Source organism: Sphaeramia orbicularis, chromosome 3 (genome assembly GCF_902148855.1).
Source record: "Sphaeramia orbicularis chromosome 3, fSphaOr1.1, whole genome shotgun sequence".
NCBI classification, from domain to species: Eukaryota; Metazoa; Chordata; class Actinopteri; order Kurtiformes; family Apogonidae; genus Sphaeramia; species Sphaeramia orbicularis.
The window spans coordinates 40,649,127-40,674,589 of record NC_043959.1 but is presented as its reverse complement, the minus strand read 5'-3'; the positions used below and the strand labels follow the sequence as shown (position 1 = coordinate 40,674,589).

Here is a 25,463-nt window from a genome sequence, read left to right as displayed (position 1 = left end):
TGTTGTATTTTCAAGGTCTGAAAAGTGCTTGAATTTTAGTTTAAGTGCTTAAAAGTGCTTGGAATTATAACTCTATGATGTGACTAATTAATTTATTTTTAATATTAACTCTGCCAGGTTAGATGTCAAGCCAAAGCTACTTACAGAGAGGTGATGCAATTTGAAAAATAAAACTTTGTCAAAAAAAAAAGAAAGGTAACCAGTGGTCTTAGGTTGACTCCAAGGTAAGTTTTTATCTTAATCTTTTGGCTTGATGTGAGCATGCCTAAAGAACGCCAAGTGGCTTCCCTTTTTTTTTGGATAAAACTTAATATTCTCCTTTAATTTTTAAGCATTTTGCTATTATGAAACATAACTTTAGATGTTTATAGCATAATACACAATGTACATCATTGTGATAAAAAGTAGGAAAAAAATAATCATGAGCATACATGTTCCTGTAGATTTGTATTGTACCCCAGTGATAAGGTGCTGTGCAGCAAAAATTTTAAAAAAGACAATTAAAAGTGCTTGAATTTTACCTTGAAAAATTTGTACTAACCCGGAGTTTAGTTCAGGGGCTGCATTCAACCCAATTTGATCTCAAGTGGGTCAGCCAGTAAAATAATAGCATAATAACTACAAAATGTTCTCTTTGTTTCAGTTAAAAAAAAGTAAAAGTGCAATTTTATCAATATTATGCTTTGTTTTATCATGTACACATGTGCATTACAACTAACTAAATCACAGTGCACCAACAAAGGCACAAAACACTCTGTAACAAGCATAATATTGTTAAAATTCCACTTATTTGTCTTAAGAAGTTTCAGGCTGTTCATAGTTGTTTAGATTATTCACATTTTTGTGAAAGGATCGTTTGTAAATGTAAATATTTTCATCGTGTAATCTTATTTTTCACATCAAAACAAACAAAAAAACAAAACAAAACAAAACTGCTGTTGATCATTTATGGGCTATTATGCCTTTATTTTACTTATCTGATTAACGTGTGATCAGATTGAGCTGTATGTGGCCCCAGAACTAAAATGTGTTTGACACCCTTGACTGTTTATCTTCAGTGTAATTTTCTCATCTTAAAAAATCATCCCACGGGCCGTATGTTTGACACCCCTGATGTAAACTATAGTAATGATTTTAACTTGTCTAGACCATCATTAAAGTCCTTCTGTAATAAACTTTTCAGTTCTAAAATATTGTGTCCTGCAGTGTAGATGAGCATTTTTAGAACCAAATAAAGGGATTAAGGCCAATGTGCAATCTAAGTTATACACACATTATAGAGCAGTTTGTTTAAAAAGATTAAGAAATCGACTAAAGAATGTTAAATAATCCTCCATCCTGATGATGATCATTTGCCAAGCCTCTGATCCTTACTGCCAACGGCTAGACCCACTCTGGTTTTCTGTGTCCATGTCGTGCTCATTCTCACTACAGCTCAGGTTCTGGTTTTACAGTTCCAAATGGTTTCTCCTCTTCAAATCCACCAAAGGCAACCCAGGTAGAAAGCATGACTGTGACCAATTATTCTGAACCAAATCTCTCCTCATTGTTGTGATAGGGACGGAGCAGCAGGCTGTGATAGGCAGCCGTTAAATAAGGTTTTCTGGCCTATATTCTGCTCTCTCTTCACGCAACCTGGATGCATTTGATCATTTTCTCTGGGGGTACTTTCAGCCCCCTTCCTTCTCACTCTCTCCTGATTCTTTCCTCTTTTGTTCTCTTTTTTTCTTTTTCTCTCCACCTTTGTCTTTGAGCAGGACATCCTTGAATATAAGAAGAAGCAGAGGCCCCAGAAGATCAAAATGTTGGACGGGGCTATTAAAACCATCATGGTGGACGACTCCAAAACAGTGGGAGAGCTGCTTGTGACTATATGCAGTAGAATAGGTAAATAAAAACATTGACACTGTGTCAAAGTCATTTCTTGCTGTGTACTGAAATTGACCTTTTTCATGTTTTTCGTTGATCCTCTCAGTTTTGTACTTGAAACAGCTACAGGGGTTGTGTTTTTGTAGTCTAACCTGTTGAGAAAATGTTTTTCTTTTTCTTTTTTTTTTTGATTCCAGGCATCACCAACTATGAAGAATACTCTCTGATCCAGGAGACGGTGGAGGAGAAGAAGGAGGATGGGATGGGCACTCTGAAAAAAGACAGGACTCTGCTTCGTGATGAGAGGAAAATGGAGAAGCTGAAAGCCAAACTGCACACAGACGATGACTGTAAGTTCATAAAATGATTGAAATGCAGGAAAATTATTTTTGATTTATATTATTTTTTATACATTTGACCTTGCAGTGATATGCCATTGATTTTTTTTCCTATAAAAAATGTCTTTTTTTCTATTCACTCATTCACTACAATGTGCAAAAAATCCCCTCAAAATGGATTTATCCTTATTTTTTCCATTCTCCTTAAGATTTCCTCCACTTTTTCCTTAATGTCTCCTTATTTATGCCAGCATATCTTATCTCATATGTAACGCTGTAACTATATTTTACATGATTCACTTAGCAGTTCATTATAAACAACCACAGCACGGTCTGAACAAGCGGTAACACATCTCTGACATGTAAGCAGAGTAACTTATATGTATATATTAAACATATTTGAGTAGGTGTCTATAAGCACTTTAACATTCTGTTCAACAAACTTTGGGGAGATAAAATTTTTAGGTGAAAAATGTCAAATTACTGCTCGGTAACGTGGATTTAAAACGGACATACATTTTTTAAGCTTTACACAAACATTCAAAACATGCGGTTCTCGACAGAAATTGATATAAAGTAGGACAAAACCTTGTAGATATTATGTTCAACGATGCTGAAAATAAATTTTGGAGTAAAATATTGAAAAGTCTCTGTTTTATTGACATGAGAATGTGGTAACACGTGGACAGGCTGCCATAGTAACACGTGGACGACTCTTTACCATTGTATGCATCACCCAAAACGTATCAAAAGACCATTACTTTCTGAAAGTTTCACTCAAATATCTGAATTGTAAGTAACTTGAAAATTAAAAATTGGTATTTTTGTGGAAACATGTGGACAGGGCCTTTTAAGCAACTCACAAATGTTGAAACTCATAAATATCAGTAATATTCACAAAATAATGAAAATCTAATACTTGAAACTTAACAATCATCTATATAATCAACAAATTGAATACATTTTTTTTTTTTTACATTTTTTAGATATAATTTTTAGCATCAGATTTGAGCTATTTCAATGGTGTAAAAAGTACAATAAAAAAAAAAGTGGTATTTTAAAAAGGACACCAGTTCCATAAAATACAAATCGTTAGCTAAAAAATAAGCCCATTTGATAAATGATGTGTGCAGATTTACTTTTTCATGGTGATGTTCACTTTCACTTGATTGGACCCAGCATTAGTTTATTCTCAAAATGCACATGTAAAATCCAGGTGAAGGCATGAAGTAGAATCTCACAACATTATCAATGAGTGGACAAACATCCTCCGTGTCAGTATCTGCAGCCCTGTGAGCAAAGGTGATAAACACGCATCTAACAATGTGAAAAAGAATGATTTATTGAGAACTTTTATAACTTTCTTGACACTTTGTTGGGTGACTGAGGGGCTAAAGAGCTTTTCTCAGAGTTAAAAAAAAAAAAAAGAAAAGACAGACTTATATGAGATCTGTCACCGAGATGGACGAGTCTGCAAAAACAGAAACATATACTTCAGTCCCATCTGTCACAGCTTTATGGGGAGAGAAAGAGAAGAAGAGAAGAGCTCATACTCTGTGCATTTGTCTCCATCTGACATGATGAAGGACTGCAAGTAGCTATAAGTCACTGAAGTATCTGAAGGGAGTATTTTAAGATGTGACTGAATTCTGTGTTTTCAGTGAATTGGCTCGACCACAGCAGGACTTTCAGAGAGCAAGGGGTGGACGAAAACGAGACACTTTTGCTCAGACGCAAATTCTTCTACTCTGACCAGAATGTGGACTCTCGAGATCCGGTCCAGCTCAACCTGCTTTATGTCCAGGTCTGTCGCACTTCCATTACCTTCATTTACTCTCTAATAAAACCACTTACACACTCTTGTAGCAGCAACTCGAGAAGCTTTGAGATCAAAGTTTTAGACTCTTTTTTTCTCTCTTTACTCAAATAAAAGGTTTTCTTTGTCCCCTAGGCTCGAGATGACATCCTGAATGGTTCTCACCCCGTCTCATTTGACAAGGCCTGTGAATTTGGAGGCATTCAGGCCCAGATCCAGTTTGGACCGCACATAGAACATAAACACAAACCTGGATTCCTAGAGTAAGCATCTATTCCACAAGGAGATTTCCCAGTAGCAGCATTAACACCTTGAATCCATATTAAAATGTGTCTGTTTGAAGTCCCTGCAGTCAAATATGCATATACGTATCCCTGACTGTGAAATGAGAAATGTTCAGAAGGACGGTGAAGTAGGATCTATATGTTGTGTGTTGCAGTTTTTTGTAGATTTTTGTCCAAATGTTTTTTTGTGAAACTTGTTTGATAAGTTTCATTTGAAACCAGAACAGTTGAAAACACTCATTAAAAGTATACTGGGCCTCATATAAAAGTAATCTCATATCAGCAATGCATGAAAAGTGTTTTTTTTATTTTTTCAGGTTTTAGAGGTATAAAAGTGAAATAAGGAGTGTTTGATTTTTCAGCTTCTCCTTTGTTTTTGTCTTTCTAGCCTGAAGGAATTTCTGCCCAAAGAATACATAAAGCAAAGAGGAGCGGAGAAGAAAATATTCCAGGTGCGGTCCTATAAGAAATCCATGCTTTTGGTGTATTTATTTACATATACTGATGTTCATATATTAACTGATGCTGTAATGGGATCCAAAGGAACACAAAAACTGTGGAGAAATGACAGAGATCGAAGCAAAAGTGAAATATGTCAAACTGGCCCGATCTCTGCGGACGTATGGCGTCTCCTTCTTCTTGGTCAAGGTAAGATGGAAAGTCATACATTAAACCTGGTGTTTTTCTAAAAAAGAAAGCTATTAATGAAGTACCGCTGCACTGTTTTATTTAATTTAAGTCTAGCCTGGAGTTCTTTTCTCTGCTGTCGTTAAATTAAATGTTGTGAGAATAGTGAGAAAGCTTTTTGTCTGGGTTTGAGAACGACAGAGAGACTCTGAAACCTGAAGTGTGAATGCTTTTAAAACCATGTGAACAGAAGAACAGAGTCCAGTTTTGTGTATATATTCATTACAAAAAAACAATTAGCCACTAAATAATGGGAAATATCCTGTAATATAGACAAACTTTACTTGAAACAAAGTGAATGATTGGATATTCCAAAATCATAAGCATTGAAACCACTGCTGAAATCTTTTTCAACCAGTCAGTAATTTTAAGCTGATTGTTTTTTTTTTGCCTTATCTAAATAATGACACAATGAAACTTTGGAAATCAATATTGGACTCCTGTTATCTTTGGGCCTTCAGGCACCACTGTATTAAAACCAGGCATGATTGTATAATTGAAATCACCGCATGGGCTCAGGAACACCTCGAGAAATCATTATCTGTGAACACTGTTCACGATGTTATCCAAAAATAGAGGTTAAAGCTCTGTCATGCAAAGACGAACCCATATGTGAACATGAACTAGAAATGCTGCCTTCAACTCTGGGTCAAAACTCATTTAAAAGGGACTGAGGCAAAGTGGAGGACCGTTCTATGATCAGATGAATCAAAATCTGAAACTATATTTGGAAACCATCGCCACTGTGTCCTTTAGACCTGAGACTATTTCAGCAAAACCACATTCTGCATCTGTTGCGACAGCAGGGTGTCGCAGTAGAAGAGTCCTGGTACTGAACTGGCCAACCTGCAGATAGGACCTCTCATAAACTGAAAACATCTAATGTATCATGAAAACAAAAGAATACAACAAATACCCAGGGCTGTGAAGCAGCTGGAATCGTATCTTAGACAAGAACAGAACAAAACCCTTTTTTTTTTACCTATGTCTTCAGTTCTTATTAAAAGAAGAGGGGCTTCTTCACAGTGGTAAACATACATCTGTCCAAACATTTTGGAACTTCTAATTGTGATTGAAATATGGGTTTATGAGGTTTTGATGTTTATGGCTTTTCTTTTTCTGTTTTATTTATATTTTAGACAATGTTCCAATTTTGTAGAATTGAGGTAGCATAATATGAATCTTGAAAGATAAATGCTTGACATTAGTTACTAAAACACGTGCATATATTGTGATAAACCTGCACTGTCAGAGGCTTATCCTTAAAATGTCCTTGTACAAATGCTGCTCCCCTGCAAAACACTGGCTGTACGAGACTAATTTATTCTTTATTTATGACTTAAATCATATTGTTTCCCTCCTGTTGTGAATCATGTTTTTTTTCTAGATATTATTCCTAATTAGTAATATAAAATAGGCTGTTTATTAAAAAGTGTGTAAATTTCAAGTCATTCTGATTTACCACATAATTTAGTCATATGTTCATTTTCAGTCTATACATATCACAACAGAAACTGATGAGCATGCAAAAGAATGGGATTCATGACGTTTTCCTTCATTTACATCTCTTTCTGTCTCATTGACTAACACACACATAAAACACACACACTGCAGCACTTTATCAAGTGGTAGTTCAATGTGTTCACCGGGAGGAAACTGAGTGTGGCACTGAGATTGTTTCAGAGCGAGGTGGAGAATTGACTGAATGAGGGGAAGCTGGGAGACTTGGCACCAACAAACGGGGACACTCTCACTCCCAAATAGTCCAACTGCCAGCAGGTGCTCGCTGATGGGAGCAATTTGCTGATTTCTAGTTGTACAGTTGTTCCGGTGGAAACGCTGTGACAACGGTGACAGTATTTCTCTCTGACACCGTTTGTTTCCGAGAGGTTATCCTTCATAAAATCCAGGGAAAATGGCCCCGTCTGCATATATTAATTGCTTTCCAGTTGTCACCTTTTTCTGGTTTCACTGTCGATATCTCACAGGAAATGAGGTAAAATCTGGTAATTGCTTGAAAAATGTCACTTGAGCTGAGGTTGCTGTTGCTGAATCTCTGCCAAGACAGTTTCTGGCTTTTCATCAGTAGCTTTCAGCACCGGAAGATAAGGACAAGGATGAAGTATTTAAAAAAAACACAAAAAAACCCAAGAAGTCCTTATTAGATTGGAGCTCATCTCATCAAGTTCTCATTTGCAGAAACATCAGTAGCACATTGCACAGTTTAGCTAGCCCTCACTGTAATCGGCCTTATGCCAGTCTTTATCTTAGATGTGAATCGTAAACCATGTCCCACCTCTTCCCTTCGATCCGTGTTCCAGTTCCAGACATCTCATCTGCTCACCTTTGTCATTTCTGTCACACTTGAGCGTAATCCAACAGAGCAGAAAGTTCCTTAAAATAACCCTGGAAAAAATTCAGGCTGTAGTCCCTAACCCATAACCCCTGGAGGCCCCAGAGAGTTTACAGGCCCTTCAGGACTTTTACACAACTCACCTCTTTGCCCTCACGTCACAGTCCATCACATTTATCCATCTGCTCTCGGACCGCGGCTCCTGCTGAAACATTTGCTCTTTCAATGCGGTGAAAAGGAAGGAAGAAACCCTCCTTCCCTCCTGTTCTGATCTGTCTGGTCAGAGTGTCTGGAGTATGACATTAGAAGGTCAGTAGGTGTAAAGTTATTGACAGGCAGATAAAGACTGTATCATTTTAATTACTAACAGTAGAAATGTGTTATTTCTTACTGGTAAAACAGATGAATAACCATTTTGACAAATCAAGGTGATGGCAAAATTGTTTCATGCTGCAGGGTCTGAGAATTAAATTTTTTCATTTTGTTACTTGAGTTTTTAATCTGGTCTCTAAATTAGTTTCATTCAGGTAAAACCCTCAGCAGGCAGTAGAATATGAAAATTAAGGAAATGAATTTATTTATTTAATGACAGTGCATATTAATGAACACTCAGTACAGATAAAAAACATTACTTTGTGTAAATATACCTGATTTAGCCTGAAGCTATTTTCCATCCGTAGACCTCAACATTTAAAGACAGACTAAACAAACAAGACAATACAGTTTATACAACACATTACTATATAAAAGTGTACGTCATACAATATGTTGTTAATACAATGAATATAGTATAAAGCTGCGAGAAGAAGAGGATTGCAATGACACTGAAAAGTTTTTTTTTTGTTTGTTTCCTTTTCATTCAATTTTAGTGAGGGTTAATTGTTTTAAGATTAAGATCTTTTATCGTCAGTATACAGTATTCGCACCACATACTGAAATTTATCTTCTGCTTTTAACCCATCACTAGAACATGCAGGAACACACTACACACTGCAGACTAGGAGCAGCAGACTTGCCATGTCAGACACCCGGGGAGCAAATGGGGGGTTAAGTGCCTTGCTCAAGGGCTACAACTTTTTCTGCCAGTCTGTGGAATCGAACCAGTTTACCACCTTTACTTTATTTAAAAGTCAATGTTTTGTTTTTGTTTTTTTTTAACAGTAATGCATAGTGATGTAATTACAAGTGCTGCTGTTTTTTGTGGTGTTGGTGGCTCATGTTGCAAATGTGCAAATGAAAGTTTTGCCCAGTAGGATGATCATGGTCCAAAATCAAAACCATTTCCTTCTCAAAAACTGAAAAAGTAGATCCTAATGGCACAATATCTGTAATAATGACATTTTATTTGTTAAGTTGTTTCATTTCCCGTGGTTGATTTAGCTTCTCTTGCATTACCTTGTCATTGAACATTGTGTATTTTTGCAGGAAAAGATGAAGAGTAAGAACAAGCTGGTGCCACGGCTCCTGGGGATCACCAAAGAGTCTGTGATGAGAGTGGATGAGAAGACCAAAGATGTGGTTCAGGAGTGGCCTCTTACAACTGTGAAGAGGTGGGCAGCGTCACCCAAGAGCTTCACACTGGTAAGACACATGCTCTTTTTTATTATGCAGAATCCACAAACTGCATCCATGACAATGATTTAATAAAAACACCAGAAACGTGTGGCTGAATACAGAACCACCAATTATAGTTGAGTCCATTTTATTCATAGAGACCAGCATAACAAATCTGTCTAATGGACTGTATATTCTGCATAATACACACTACAGTTACTGTTGGACTCTTGGTCTGAATAAACAGTTGGATAATTATGACTGTTATTTTCCATTTTAAGTCCCTTTAAATCTTACGCACTGGAGCTTTAACAAGTTAACCCTTTAACAGCTGCAATCTCTCCAGTGCTGCATTTTAGACTTTACAGCATTCAAATTAATGTAACTCCTGAGCTGTTTGTGCTATCCACAAAGTTCAAATGGCATCGGAAAGCTGAGATCCTGAGCTTTCCGACACTATATAACACTTTATGGCAGCAATGTATTATAAGTAGGAAGGAACTCTTTCAGTGACTTCCACACAGGCTAAAAAACACCTGGAAATAACAAAAAACATGAAGTCATAATATGGATACTGAATGTTCAAGACCAAAAAGCATGTTTGAGCAGATGTAAAATAGTTGAAAGTTTATTTCTGCAATCTCAAAAAGTTTTGTTATGGACATTTACAGTTTTTTCTGATAATAAATATGCTTAACACTTTAAGTCTGTTTTTTTTTTTTTTTTTACTTAAAGATACTGTTTTAAGCATTTATTTTTTATAATAATGATAATTAATGGCCTAATTAAACGCCTTCACCCCTATGTAGCTGGGATAGGCTCCAAGCAACCCTCGTGACCCTAGTGAGGATAAAGCGGGTTCAGAAAATGAATGAATAATTAATGGTCAGATATTTTAAGTTAAGTTCTTCTTGAAAGCAAAGGTGTAAACGAATTGGCAAAAAAGACATTTTTTGACACTTTTTTTTTTTTTTTTTTTTTTTAACTTTTTATTTAGATATTTTCATTTTTCCACAAAACAAGAAATCCCTGACATAGGATCCTATGAATTAAAACACAAGTAAATAGAATGTAAAAGAAATACCATAAAGGGGAATCACATAGAAAATAAATATTTGTTTGTACCTAGGGGAGTTACAGCAATTAAATATCAATCACAGAGAGACACAACAATCTTATAAAAACCCCTATTCCTCCATCAGTTATCTAAATACCGAGTAATACAGTTCCATCTTTGTTCAAAAGTGTCCATTTTCAGTTGTAGACTTGCAGTCATTCGCTCCATTGTGTAAACCCTTTTCAGTCTCTGTACGCACTGAGTTATGGTCAGTGGTTTTGGATCCTTCCAGTTGACAGTTATCATTTTCTTTTTCTGACACTTTTATTGCAAAGAAAACATGAAGACACCTAGTCAGCCTGTTACAATGGCCGTCTTTAAAGGGTTAAACAGCAAACTCCTCTTAACAGCGCTTCTCATATTCGCTGTGTTTTTTCCTGTCCTCTCTCTGCCCACATGTCACACTATATCTGTTGTTGTAAATAACACTCATAGTAACCGCAGTTGTTTCGTGCAGTGGCTCAGACGATCACTGTCGTCATCCTTCTGTCCATCCTTTCATTCTCTCGTGCACTTCACTTATTGAACAGGCTCCTTTTGTCTTCGCTGTCGATATTCCTCCTTTGTGTCAGCAGGTCCAGTCGATGAGCAACATAGATTTAATCTCGCAGATCTCGTACAACCACTGTCTCTATTAAATTAACACAGTCCCTTTTTCTTGCTGTTAATTCTGTAGAGTGCTTCTGGGCTTAGGCAGTGTGCTTTTGCGACACAAAGATTGACGATGGGTTCAGGGGTTTGATTTGTGATTTACGTGTTCAAAGACTTGTTGAAAGGCTGTATATTCCCAAGTGCCGCAACTTTCTCACAGATTATTTTCCTAAGTGAAACAGAGCTACATGCTGTGGAGTATGTGAATACAAAAAAATACTATGGTTTTGATACAGCTGAGTCCATCATCTATGTTCTGAGGGAACTCTGGAAAGCCTACCTTCTGCAGCTCTCGCCTCTGAGTCCAAATAAGACTAAATATAAACACAGATAAAGTGATGTTGATCCATGATGTTATGAAAAAGTGAATCCACTTCATCCTTTGTGCTGAAACATGGAGTCCAGCAGGAAGCTTTTTACAGAATCTCACCATGAACCTGTTTAAAAGCAAAATCTGTCTGCTAGCGATGCCTGAAAACAGCCTGAAAAAACACAGTACATGCGCAATAGTAGATGTGGAAGTCTCATGACCTCTCGGGCCATTTGAATTGCAATATGGTGAAAGAATTATGAAATGAAAATCAATCAAACACTGCAACTTTAACTCTTCTTAGTATAGAATAGAATAGATTAGAAAGCTTTATTGTCATTGTATATTAAATGAGATTGCAATGCAATCTCCTTTTAGTGCAAAACAAACACACAGTAAGATATATAAAAATATATATGTAAATGATCAACGTAAGAATAAAAAAATCAACATTTTAAACAGGCAGCCTATGTGAGATTTTAAAAAAGAAATACACAAAGTCACTGCATGACAAGAGATGATTATTGCCCTCGTTACTGCATCCTTAGCATTTTTTTTTCTGGACAAATTATGGTCAGCAAAGATTATAAATTGATTATAAAGTTGACTTATTGTTGAATTATTTGTGTGCAAATGTAGTGCAAATGTAGCTTTTGCTCTTGTCTTGTATCATAGTTTTGTTGAATATGGAGAGCCTTCCTAGGAGGATTTATTTCTTGCACCAGAAAATTGCTAATAAACCTAATATTTTTAGCTCTGCGTTTTACTTCAGACTCCCCTAAGATACTATTCAAGTTAATCAGACTCTCTGCATGTTGCAGCTGTTTGATGTCACCCAACACCATGTGCCATTTTCATTTTAAACTAACTCTGTGGATTCACATTAATCCTTACGGTAAATCCTCTGCTTGTATACAGTACAAGCACCAGTGGTTACTGTCCTTAAAGGCCTGTATGGAGCATCTTTAAGAAGGGGATTTGTGTGTGCGCCTGTGTTTGTGTGCAGGACTTTGGGGAGTACCAGGAGAGCTACTACTCTGTGCAGACCACTGAAGGGGAACAGATCTCCCAGCTCATTGCCGGTTACATCGACATCATCCTCAAAAAGGTGGGACACTTATCTCTGGAGACGCAGATGAATCATAATGAATCAATATCCTTCTGAGGCAGATCAGATGTGCTCTACTTGTTGATGTGTCAGATACTATACACTAGCTGCTATGTAATGTAGGTGCAGGTAAATAAAGAAGAACCCGAGGGCAGGTTCAGGTACAAGAAGCTCCTGCACAAAACAAACATCTTACTGTTTCTTCAGATATGTAGTGGAAAAAAAAAAAAAAACAACTTCAACCATGAATATTTGACTCTCATCAAACTCTTTCATTTCTTGCTTGAAGAATTCATTCCTAGTGTGTCTCAGTTATGCAGATATTACAATATTTTAGCAATACACAAATATGTTAACCCTATAACCCCAAATGTATCATATTTGATACATGAGTTTTGAAGCCCTCTACATGATCAGTGTAATATTTTTTTCTTGAAAAACCCTATGTATATAATTAGATACATGTAATAATACACAGAGAATCCCCCAGGGGGGAGGAATTTGTTCACCAGAGGCCTTACCAGTGACACTGCAAGATTGTCATTAATGAGGAACGAGACAGAACTTTGCCAGTTTTGAAAAGAAATTACCAATTTGTTAGATATTTGTGTTATATTATGTTTTTGTTTGTTCAAAAATAAAAAAATATTTGAGCATTGAGACCTGATATATCAAATATGATACAAAATTGAAACTCCTACATGGAAATTGATATTTGGGGAAAAAAATGGTTTTGGTTGTTCAGAAGGACCGATAAAGGCACCAGTTTCAAAGAGCTGGAATTTTCTGTCAGTGATTTAATGGTTGAAGCTTTACAGGGTTAACAATTATCTTCCCTATTATCAGTAAAAGCAAGTGTAACCTTTCCACCTTTTGAAATGTGACGGCTTATGTTTTATATCATCTTGTTGCACCCTCTTCTTCTTGAGGCACTTACCTTTTAATGTTACCTGTCATCATCAGTAAATTCTCTATAAATTTCAGTAGTTCACATCTGTCAAATCTGTCTGATGCAATTTTGTTTCATAGTCTTAAAGGCAGAGAAAAACGCAGTTTTATATTTTGTGTTCCACTGATAATAAAGGGCTCTTCCTTATCACTGTATGTATATAAATAATGTATAGTTTATTCTAGTAGCATCAAATAAACAGACAAATTATTTATAAGATCATCATGAAACAAGATTTCTTTTGTGTGAATCACTCCATTGTGATCTTTAACAACAAACCTAAAATTCTTACTCTAGACAATTAATAGTAATTTGTGATTTATTTATTTTTTTCTCTTCTGTAGAAGCAAAGCAAGGACCGCTTTGGTTTAGAAGGCGATGAGGAGTCGACCATGCTTGAGGAATCTGTATCCCCTAAAAAGTATGTATATGAATCATGTTGTTTTGTATTGTTTTTTTAAAGCCAGAGCACAAGCAGAACTCTTCACGGTTGTCACATCTTTCTTCAGACGCTACAGAAAAACTGTGCACCAACAAGTGTAACTGCGTTGCAACACAGAAAGCTTTAGAAAAGCAGCGACATGGAAACAGACTTGTAGTTTCACACATAAATCCTTACAGCATTCCCCGTTTGATCAGTGCAGGTTTGTGTGTTACTAATGTTATTGCATGTTATTCTAGCAAAACATAGTATCAGATGAGGTCTTTTTTCAATTTCCTCCTCAGCGTTGCCTTCAACCACGGCTCACACATCCATCTTACAGGAGCTCATTTCACCACATGAGCACTTCCTTAGCTGGACTTTATCCAGAAAGATAATCATTATGTGAGGAAATTTTGCTGCAATGGACAAGTGAAGGCTCTATCTGAACATTTCCTGATTAGATGTGTATTAGCTCATTTATCCACGGTAGACTCATGGTGCGTAACTGAAGCCTTTTTTCCAGTCTAGCTTCAATTGATATTGCTTTCCTGCTTTCAACTCAGAGTGTATTCTCTGCCATTGTTATTGTATTTTTTTTTTCACCCTTTTATCTGGGCTTGTGGGTAGGGCCAAAGGCAAAAGTCTTTAATACTGCAAACGCATAGCGAGCCCAAGTCGGGAAGGCCTTATCTGAGGAAAAACAAAACAAAGCTTTGTCTTTCAGAAGTACACAGAGGGAAGACTCTGCAGTGTCTTTCTGCTTTGTGTTTGTGTCACTAATGCAGACATCCAGACTGTCCTCCATTAATGCTGTCCCATAAACGCAATCAGACGCAAGCATGTTCTCCATTGAAGTGATCTTTTTTCTTCCAACTTTGTTTATATATTTGTGTTTTTGCCACTGTTTCAGCTTGGCTTTAATACTTTTACACAGTGGGTCTGTGGTTTCCATCCAACTCTGTATTGTTGTTTCATATCTGCTCCATTAGTGGAACACTTGGCTTATCAGAATCACAATCATTTTTAATAATCGGACAACTCAGGTCGGTGGAATTGTCTTTCTGTCCAGCACAGTGGGTAAGCTCAATGTCAGAGGCATCAGTTCCAAACAGATAATCAGTATCACATCTAGCAGCAGGAAACAGCCTCAGACATATTTACAGTATTTTATGCACATATCCATTGTGTTCCTGTTTGTAATATCTGCGGGAGTGTGCATTTGTTTTGTGTGTTGTGGGAAAACGATTTCAAGCAGTGTTACAGCAAATAAATATTTACCTACTATGAAACATCTGTTGCCTGGTAATTTCCTAGTAATTTTATGCCACTGATAGTGCAGGTCTAAATGCTATCCAGTCCAGGCAGCCTAAAAGAAAATTGTATTTTGGTGGAAAATGCCTAATTTTTGAGCTCGGAATATACTACAGAGAAGACCAGATCTGTTCCTGGCTCACTGCCACTTAGCTGATAAATTAGTCATTCTGAGCTTTTTGTTGATAGAGGCACTAAATTAACAATTGTGGTTTGAAGTTTCCTCATTGATCCTTCTCTGCAGATGTAGAATTGAGCTCTCTGACTCTCAGGCCTAACTGGAGGTTTTATTGCTACACAGGATAAAATGCCCATTTGCTCTCAAGCGTCCATGTGTAACATGAGATTAGCTCTGCTTGTGTTTGAAACTTCAATACTGGTGTAATTTGAATGTGAAGTGTTAAAATATGGCGCTTACCAGATGTGCTGTGTCAGCGTGAACTGTTTCATGCTGTGTTCCACACTCAGCTCTCACATGAAAGTCAGGATATAGTTTGGAAAATATGGTGGTATGAGACAAGCAGCATGAGCACTTTAAGCTGCTGTATTTATTGTCCGTGTGTATTCTTCTTCTGTGTGTACTTGCAGGTCCACCATTCTGCAGCAGCAGTTTAACCGTGTGGGCCGGGTGGAGCACGGCTCTGTGGCGCTGCCAGGGGTGATTCGCTCCGGCTCCATCGGCACAGAGTCACTCAGCATGGGCACCATGCCGTCAGCTCAGCAGCAGATCACAATGGGTCAGATGCACCGTGGACACATGCCACCTCTGGTAAGAACAATAAGGGGAAGAGGCTCTCAGTTGGGTGTCTGTTAATTTCACGCTCATTAATAGATTCTTATTAAGGCATTTACCACATATAGAGATGGTTCATCTGCAGCAGTGGACCACAACCTCACAGTGAGACAAGAATTTAAGCTCAGTTAGGTTTTGTTGAAAAATCACTCCAGGCTGCTTCCTCTAAAACACTGAATCTGCTTCTTTTCTTTTATGTGTAGAGTTCAGCACAGCAAGCTCTGATGGGAACCATCAACACTAGCATGCAAGCTGTGCAAAAAGCCCAGATTGACCTGGGGGAGGTCGACAACCTGCCACCACTTGGACAGGACATGGTACTGTGCAGTGCATGTTGATAGACATACTGCAACAAACATATCCCAACATACCCATTAACTGTGCCAATGTGGCTTTTTTATTTGGCCTAATCTGTCATATTTACATGCATGTATCAGTGCTTATGCAAATTTCAGTGGATAACTATATTGCAGCTTGCATTGTCATTTACCACTGTCTGTGTTTGTAGGCATCCAAGGTGTGGATACAGAACAAGATGGATGAGTCAAAACATGAGATCCACTCTCAGGTTGATGCCATCACTGCAGGAACAGCCTCAGTTGTCAACCTCACAGCTGGTACGTGGCTTAAGTATGACTCAGTACAATGTAATAATATGCAGCTTTTTCCTCTAATGCAGACTACAGTTTTTATAGAAATACTGAATAACCCTTTGTTTTTGTTTTTCTTTTAAATAAACTATTTTACTTAAAATGTACGTTTTTGGTATTCATATTAATTTAGTGTGGTTTAAGAAACCCTTGAATAAATCCAATGAAAATCTTAAGAATTGTGGCCACAGTTTTATAAGTAAATTTTAGTGGAGCTCTACTACTGTAGAGTTAAAATGATTTGGCCAATTAGTGAGCTTAAAGCAGACCTTTTCCATCTGTCTGGTGTTCATTAACAATGTTGTAGATCTTGCATAAAATCTAATAGTGTGTTCATATTCTGCTGTGGTTTAGTGAATATGGGCTGATGATGGTATCTACTGGCTTAGTGCCATTCAACCAACTGGTTAAGTTTCCCCTGCTGCTTATTTCTCTTTGCTTAAGTATTGTCCAAATTAGATCTACTGTATAGTTTCACATGATTTTAGTTGCATATCTCAGTCTGTGCTCCACTGTCAGCCCTTTTTGATTTGCCCTTTCTGTCTATATTCAACAGGCGACCCAACTGATACCGACTACACCGCAGTGGGCTGTGCCATCACCACCATCTCCTCCAACCTGACAGAAATGTCAAAGGGTGTGAAGTTGTTGGCTGCGCTAATGGAGGACGAGGTGGGAGGTGGAAATGACCTGATGAAGGCTGCCAGGACCCTTGCAGGTGCAGTGTCTGACCTGCTGAAGGCTGTGGAGCCAGCCTCTGGAGAGGTGAGGAACAAACCAACGAAACTCAGACCTCATGTCCAAACATACGCTATTAAGACCCTCAGCTATATCTTTATTGTTCACTCTTACAGTATTGTCAATTTTTCCGTTTTACACCTCAAATGGCCAGTTCCCCATTAGTTCCATTTCTGTTCCAGTTTTCTGAGTCTGAGCATCTTTAAGGTTCCAGGTTACTCCTATTAGGTCAAGTGGTTAGCAACGTGTCATGTGAAGTATGAACAACTTGATAAAGATATTAGGGTGACAACTGAATTATGAAGTGAAGACAAAAAAATAATTTTGTTTGAAGCCTAAACCAAATAGAGGAGGACCCGCCCATGGTTAGAGAGTCTGAAAATGGAGAGTACAGTGTGGAAGCCTGATTCTGGATTATAGCCAATGCAACACTTTACACTGTAACTTGTAACTTGAGGTGCCAGGCTTAGTGTGTCTACGCAACATTTTGTTCTGTCATGACAACAACCACCTCAAAAGTTAATTAAATTTGCTACAGAGCAGCGCTGCTCTCAAACAGTATATCGTCTGTTAATAATGGAGGGTCTCTCCTGGTCCTCCAAACTACATCTAATTACATTATCTTTTCTGCTGCTGACTGGCTGGAGCTAACTGAATTGTGCCGGTTGGTATAAATAACAGTATCAGACTGAGACAGAGCTGACTGACAGACATTAATAAAAATAAAACCTGCTTAGAGGCACATCAAACAACACTTGCTGAATCATTCAGAAAAATGCTAATACATTTAGAATCTGCTTATGTTTTAAGACTGAAATGGTCTCGTTGACATGTATTTAGTTTCATTGTGGTTTGACAATCATTAAGAAATTAATGGACTGTAAACATCATGACTTCTAATCTTGTTCGATTGCCCTCAGCTTTGTACAGTTTTGCTCTACATATGTAAGTTTTTTGGAAGATAAGTACATCCTGCAGGCTAAATGGATAAAAAGATGCATCTTTTTGAGGCCTTTGAAAAAATCTTAAACACAGTAATGTGCTTCATAATCACAGGTTGGGAATTGTTTGCAAACAAGGGCTGAACATTATGCAAATGAATTGTGATCATTTAGACAGATACTGTGACTGCAGTCTGGAGAAATGATAATGTTTACATTTTATTTTCATTAGTCTTGTATAACCAGACCTCCACACTTCATTAGTGCTCTGCCAGAGCTGGAGATGGGTCTGGAACCATCAATACCATTCTGAAATGGGGGAAAAGAAATACTGTGGAGTGTTAAGCTAGTTTCTATTTCTTTAAACAAATCACACTCATCTTTGGCTGCACTGTGCAGGACCAAACAAGTATGTTCCCGACACCACATGGCTTCATTTATATGGTATGATGTGATGCAGTTTATGTTGATAAAAAATATGCAGCTCCATTCATTTGGATATTGAAATGATGTTTTGATAAGTGTCATGTGAACTACACAAGAAGTGGTTTTAGATGCTGCATCTAGAGTAAAAACTGAACAGGTTAAGAAGAACAAGATGTTTAAGATTCAAGCTGACATGGTTTCAAACCAGGCATCTACATACAGCTTAACATGCTGACACTTCTCTGTATCTGTGTTTTTTTGTGTGTGTATGTGTGTTGGCGTCTGTGCAGCCCAGACAGACTGTGCTGACAGCAGCAGGCAGCATCGGCCAGGCCAGCGGAGACCTCCTGCGCCAGATCGGAGAGAGCGAGACAGACGAGAGGTTCCAGGTAACACTGCACCCTGTCAATTTATCATCATCGACACGCTGAGAGTAAAGAAAACCCAGTCCTCAGGAAGTGCCTTTCAGCTAACCATAAAACACATTACACTATAAACAGGAGAAGCATTTTGAGTTTTGAGTGGAATTACAGTGATCCTCATAAATGTGGATTGTCGTTATAATCAACACATCAGTTTAGAGTTTACAACGATTCAACACAATTTATTCGTCATGTGATTTTGTCTTTTCATTAGATCCTTAAGTAGTTATACTGGTCCCACTTCAGGTGAACAGTTCCCTTATAAAGCATTACTAATAATCTACAGTTAAGCTGATAGCATTTTATAAATCAATAATAAACTATTATAACATGTCAGAAAAAATGGTACAACAGTGACCTTTTAGTTGCCAAATAGTGAGCCTAAAATGATGTACAAAAACTGTTCTTTATATGTTTATATGTATCAATGACTTCTAGGTGTGAATGTGGAAGTGGACTGTTCATCTGCAGTGAACTGCCCACACATCCAGGGGGTTGGTAGCTGATGGGCTCTGGCCCCTCCTGCAACCCTCCTGAGGATTAAGTGGTTCAGAAAATGAATGAGTGAATAAAGATGTTTTCACCCAATAAGTAACCAACTTATAAACTGTATAATTTCTTTACAAGGCCACCTCTGTTGTTAAGTTGTAACTAATAGGTTTATTATGCTTTACCTGATGACTGTAAAATAAGGCGTCAGTGTGATGTTTCTTAATTCCTCATGTTTTGCTCCCCTTTTGCGACCCTCTGTGCAGGACATCCTGATGAATCTGGCCAAAGCAGTGGCCAATGCTGCAGCCATGTTGGTGCTGAAGGCCAAGAATGTGGCTCAGGTTGCAGAAGACACCGTGCTTCAGAACCGGGTTATTGCAGCCGCCACCCAGTGTGCCCTGTCCACTTCCCAGCTGGTGGCATGTGCAAAGGTACAGGAATATGATTTTCACCATGTAAATAAAATGAATAATCCTGTCTTTAAATACCTTAGATTAGATGAATGATTTTGACAATGCTTCTCAGTCTATCATTCTTTACTGATCCACAAGCAGTGTGATACATTGTTACTCGTGAAGTTAGATCCAATTTAAACATTTTACTTTGTTTATTGAAACTGTTTAAGTGCATAAAAATAATTCCCTTTTTCCTGCTCCTCATTACTCGACTCTGTAGTGATAATTGGTAGATGGAGAATTATCCCCTACAAAATTAAAGTAACTTACAATTTATTTGTGGCTACAAATGCTGCACAATGAACATAACAGAATGCACTAAGGCCTGGTTTAATACCCTGTGCTATCATCTTATTTGCACATCCTTAAGTGTGCAACCCACATGCCTCTAATTAGTTTAACTGTTCTCCTGGCTCCTACTTGCATCTGCTAAACAAATCTTTACCTCTCTGCCTTCTCTTTTTTTTCATTTTGTCTTTGTTGTTGTTATTTAATGATGAGAAGGCTGTTAGAGTGCTGTTTATACAAAAGACCCAGATTTTTAATATCGCTCTTTGTGTCACATTAGAAAATTTAATTAATGTGACTTGCTGCTGTCTTCGTCCTCCTGTCCTCTGTTCTTCTTCACTGCTCATTTTTCCACTCTCTGACATCATGTCTCATGGTTTTCTGGTTTGTTTTAGGTGGTCAGTCCTACCATCAGTTCCCCAGTTTGCCAGGAACAGTTAATTGAAGCTGGGAAGCTGGTGGATCGCTCGGTGGAGAGCTGTGTCCAGGCCTGTCTCTCAGCTACAGAGGATGGCGAACTCCTTAAACAGGTACATCTTACCATAAAATATAAGAGTTTACTCTCTTATTTCTGAAAAGGTAAAATTCCTAATAACCTCTTTACATGACAAACGAAAATGAGTATCCCATCAGTATTCTTGAAGCCTAGCATACCCTGACTAAAAGTAGGGCTCCTTCCACTTTCGAATGAAAGTGGTCATCTTTTAGCAACTGACCTAAAACATGTTGATATCCTTCATTATAATGTTTAAATGTAGTTGTAGTTCTCTTTCCAATCAGAAATGTGTACTTTTCTTTGGAGTGCATCTAGTTTTAGGGTTAGGGTTAGGGTTAGGGTTACGGTTACGGTTATGCCTTGAAAAATGTCTTAAACGGTCATAAATTTGGATTCTTTAAACCTGCAGGTACCCTGATGACCCTCATAAAAATGGAATAATATTGGCATAACTAACATGTTGTAGTCAGAAAAGGCTCCATCCTGAAAAACACCTAATTCACAATGTGTAAACAATATGTAGTTTATAGGACACCTGTCAAATTCAGATTATTGTCATATTTGGGATAAGAATGGGACATTTCTGTGCATGTGCCCTATATTGCACATATTTCTACCCATACCCATATTTTTGTCGTATTTATACTCATATTTACATTTATTTTATTATGCGTCAGATGGCAAGTAAATGCAACTTCCGAAATTTTGTTCCAAATGCACATTAGCTCATGTATGTTTTTGAATGACAATAAAGTCGCTGTTCTGTTCTGTGCTATGCTGTTGTATTGTATTGTATTGTATTCAGTTCTATTGAAACCTTGTCAATGTATATGATAAAGTTCACCAAAACCCAGCTATCATGTTTCTCATAAGTTTGTGAACTCTAATTAGGGACAAAGGATTTGAAAAGTTTGTTGTCTTGAATACTCATTACATTACTTATTTCACCAGCTGTTGATTAGGGATTTTTTAAAATTTTATTTTGGTTCTACTTATACCCAGATTATTAAACAGTGAAGATAATGAGCACAGTGTGCTTCTCCCCAACCAGGTGGAAAAGGAAGGGGGGAATAATTCTGTTCAAGGAAGCGTGGCGCTAACTTTGTCCTGTGTTGAAGGTGAGCGCTGCAGCCAGTGTAGTGAGTCAGTCCCTGGGAGACCTCCTGCAACACGTCCGTCAGTACACCTCCAGGGGAGAGCCTATTGGACGCTACGACCAGGCCACGGACACCATCATGACGGTCACAGAGAGCATCTTCAGCTCAATGGGAGATGCAGGTGAGACAATAAAACAGGATCTGAAGATATCCTCCTGAGACCCAGCAATGCATTTTTGTTTCACTGTTTTACTTAAAAAAAAATTACTGTCCACTGCAAAATACATTACATTACAAAAAAAAAAAACAAAATTTAACTGAAGACACTGTTCCATTATGGTGCTTCCAATCAATGCTATTATTTAATGCAAAAAAGCCAAAACTTACTTTCCTGGGTCTCAGGAGGTTAGAACGTTCAGTTTGCAGCTAATCACTGAGGAGACACTGAACAATAGTATCATACATGTCAGACATGTAAAGTACAGTTGTGTTTTTGAAGTTAAAGGTAGTAGCAGAGGAGTCTCAGTTTATCAGCTCCTGCATCCTCCCATCTGCTCCACAGCCAGACTGTGAAGATGGTGGGTTTAAATGGACTCCTGTCAGTTTTTGTGCAGCTGCAAGAGAAAACTTGACAGTGATGTTCAGTCTGTCAGCACTGGTACAAAAGAAATGACAGTTAGCTCCAAGGCCTGAATACATGCAGCCAGGTGAAGAATACCAACAGAGTACAGGTGTCAGATATGCCAAGTACACAAATATAGTGTTGGGGTGAAAGAAATAAAGAGAGAATCCCTTCATAGTGGAGTGTTGGATTTCAACTGACAAGAATTACCATGGTCTTTTGTGGTGTCTGAGTGTGCTTTGACACAGAAAATGTCAGTCAAACATTTAGGTTTGCCTTATTAGTAGAAAATTATAATTATATTGAATGAAATACAATGTTATAGATTGGAATAACACAAAATCACCAGGATATATAAACAATATGTAGACTGGAATATATGTGTAAGTTTTCATTTGTCCAGGTTCACCCTTAATTGTTTTCAAAGTTCAGCTGGACTGATTTTGTTCTTGAATTTGTTCAGTTGAAACGATGTTTTCAAGAACAAAACCAGTCCAGTGAAATAGCAAAAGAAACATCATTTTGTGTTTCCTCTTCTAGCAAGTGTTTTTTCTAAATCAACTTTCTGTTTATTGCTCAGCTATCTGTAATGACCTCAGCACAAATGGAGATTGTTTTAACCTACAAGTTGTTGAAAGGATGTAAATTTTTTAATGTCTTCAGGCTGTGTAGCCAAGGTAAACAAGATCTCTCCTCTTTATATATTTTCCTTTGTCGTCACAGGAGAGATGGTCCGCCAGGCTCGGGTCCTGGCTCAGGCTACCTCAGACCTGGTAAATGCAATGAGGTCTGATGCTGAGGCCGAGGTGGATGTTGACAATTCGAAGAAGTTGCTGGCAGCTGCTAAACTGCTGGCTGATGCAACTGCAAGGATGGTGGAGGCAGCGAAGGTAAGTGAGCTGCAGGATGCAAAGTATGGATGATATTTACAAGGTTTGCTGACATTTATTGTGGCTTATTATTTCACAAATAGTTCGTCCAGAAAGTTTTAGGTTTAATCACAGTGGTGATATTTCTGATACTAAGCTCTTGATAAAGATCTATTGGACTGGGTTCTGCTGCTCTAGCAAATACAATGCGACCTTTACAAAGATGGCAGTGGAGAAAGAAGCTGAGCACACACCCTGGGGTTGGTGTGTGTGTGTATGTATAAAAAGAAAAGGGATGACAGTATGAATTGATTTCACCAGGTGCTTTTTTTTTCCAAGTTGTAAGATGACTTTTAAAACTTTCTTTTCTAAACCTTTAGAATCGGTAGAAAAACACAAAAAAAAACACCTGATTCAAGACATTTTCTTCTGTATGATTCCAATCATTTGAGATGACAGCAAACAATAGCCCCTTTTACACCAACATTCTCAGGAATTTATTATCAGGAATTTATTTACCTGGTAAAAGGAATTCCTGTGGTTTTCATTTCCACTGCACCTCAAAGTTCCAGGAAATTGGATACAAATCAGGCGGGGTCATTTCTAAATTTGATGTTCCCCTGAATTTCTTTCGCGCATATGTGGTAAACAGATCCAATGAAAGCATATTTGGATGGACAGACAGATGATTGCAATGCAATTGTAGGAGCCTTGAATACGCTCAAAACCTCCAAAGGGTGTATTTGGGAAATGGACCTTGTCGCTTGTCCACTTCTCATAGCTTCTCTTCTTTTGCTTCTTTTCCAAATAATCAAAACACAAAGGAAGTGAAGCTTCTAGAAATGGAATTAAAAAGTTTGCAGCTGCACACTGGCTATAGTGTGTGAATGTAAGTGTGGAAATTTGCAAGTGTGTTCCACCGATCAGTGTTCTTCAGGACGCAGCCCCGCCCCCAAGAATTCCAGGGAATCTGAAAAGTCCTACCTCCCTACTAGGAACTTTTTTCAGGGAGGGTTGGGGACGAGGGAAACACCAAGGTTTTTCAAAATCCAGGGTAAAGTTTGTGTGATGGAAAAGGAGCTATGAGCTAATATTCTTCCTTTTTGCTGGAAATCAAGTATAAAACTGATAGAAAGTCTGTAATATTTGACTTCATGGTTTTTATCAACTTTTCATTTTATTCCATTGTTTGTCTGACTGTGTTGCTTCAAAACCTGGAGTCAAGGCCAAGTAAAGGTCTCATTGTGGTCTGTATCTATTTACAAATAAATGGTTGATAAGTACAAGATTGAACAGTTAAATCCATTTCCCCTCTTTGGTTTTCAGTAAAGCATTACTATGACTAAAATCATCATACCTTTTTCCTTCCACTTGGCTAAAGGGGAGGTGTGGTTTTGCCAATATCCCATCCTCCTCCATCACCACTATTTATCTCCATCTCTTGTCATCAGTCTCATCTGTCCTCTGAATCACAGTCTGATATTAATACCCCTCCACTTCCACTGTGAAAATGAAACCATGCCCTCCAGCTGGTTAGTCAGGTTTGATGCCAGACTTATCACACACGTCACAGCTGTATATTTATCTGTCTCAATGGAGCCTGAGACCTCGGCCTGCCGTTGCCTTGGTAACTGATTACTTGAGCTCATGTAGTTTAGTTTTTGGACCGAACGCTTTGCAACCGGCTGTGATTCTGCTCATGTAATACAGGCTAGTATCTCACTTACAGTACATGCATTGTATCTCCAGAAAACAGAAAGTCTGCTGTGAGGGATTATTTCATGTGATATCTTGTGGCTCCTTCTGGAAATCAGCACTTTTTGATAAATTTGCAAATTGCTTCTTATTTCTAAATGTCAGCAGTTGCCAAGGAGCTGATAAGAACTGCAGATTGCACTGACCTGGTCACATACTTTTTATTATTTTTATATAGTGTTAATCGTTGCAGTGTCGAGCAAGGTTGCACCAACACACAGTATTTGTCTTGTTGATAGCACTGTCCTTGCCAGTAGCAGTAGTAGGGTTAAACATTACCTTAATGACACACACTCCTGCCAGTGTAGCTGCAGGTGAAGCTGCCATGTTCCCAGTTAATTAACCTAATGGCAACAGGCTTAGTTTTTCTCTCCAACAGCAGGAGCACAGAGGCGCTAAGTGATATTGGTCTCCACAGAATCTGAATTTTACTGCTTAATACATAAACAACAAGATAAAAGAGCTGCTTACTTCAGCAGCAAACGGCTAAGACATGCCTGTTGGAATTAAGAGGAGCTGCAGCTGAGTCTGGGTGCAGTGATTAAGTCATTTTCAAAGATCTGTGAATGCTGATTGGGTATTCTAGCGTAATGTTTATGTGCTGATGATAGTCTGTGGGTGTGGCTGCTGTTTGTCTCAGGGTGTGAT

The 25,463-nt window shown here is 38.0% G+C and overlaps 1 protein-coding gene across 2 annotated transcripts in view; it reads left to right on the top strand.

Annotated features, from left to right (window-relative positions):
* The window catches only part of tln2a (talin 2a), a 115,759-nt gene that overhangs the window by 53,741 nt on the left and 36,555 nt on the right, over nucleotides 1-25,463 (top strand). For both annotated transcript variants that reach the window (XM_030161254.1, XM_030161263.1), the window contains exons 5-22: nucleotides 1,758-1,887; nucleotides 2,067-2,219; nucleotides 3,869-4,011; nucleotides 4,159-4,286; nucleotides 4,696-4,759; nucleotides 4,851-4,955; nucleotides 8,773-8,928; nucleotides 11,986-12,087; nucleotides 13,381-13,457; nucleotides 15,360-15,540; nucleotides 15,768-15,881; nucleotides 16,073-16,181; nucleotides 16,771-16,979; nucleotides 18,610-18,708; nucleotides 19,497-19,664; nucleotides 20,372-20,506; nucleotides 21,591-21,750; nucleotides 22,915-23,081. In XM_030161254.1, the coding sequence (XP_030017114.1) occupies nucleotides 1,758-1,887; nucleotides 2,067-2,219; nucleotides 3,869-4,011; nucleotides 4,159-4,286; nucleotides 4,696-4,759; nucleotides 4,851-4,955; nucleotides 8,773-8,928; nucleotides 11,986-12,087; nucleotides 13,381-13,457; nucleotides 15,360-15,540; nucleotides 15,768-15,881; nucleotides 16,073-16,181; nucleotides 16,771-16,979; nucleotides 18,610-18,708; nucleotides 19,497-19,664; nucleotides 20,372-20,506; nucleotides 21,591-21,750; nucleotides 22,915-23,081 (2,400 nt within the window). The remainder of the gene's footprint in view (nucleotides 1-1,757; nucleotides 1,888-2,066; nucleotides 2,220-3,868; nucleotides 4,012-4,158; nucleotides 4,287-4,695; nucleotides 4,760-4,850; nucleotides 4,956-8,772; nucleotides 8,929-11,985; nucleotides 12,088-13,380; nucleotides 13,458-15,359; nucleotides 15,541-15,767; nucleotides 15,882-16,072; nucleotides 16,182-16,770; nucleotides 16,980-18,609; nucleotides 18,709-19,496; nucleotides 19,665-20,371; nucleotides 20,507-21,590; nucleotides 21,751-22,914; nucleotides 23,082-25,463) is intronic.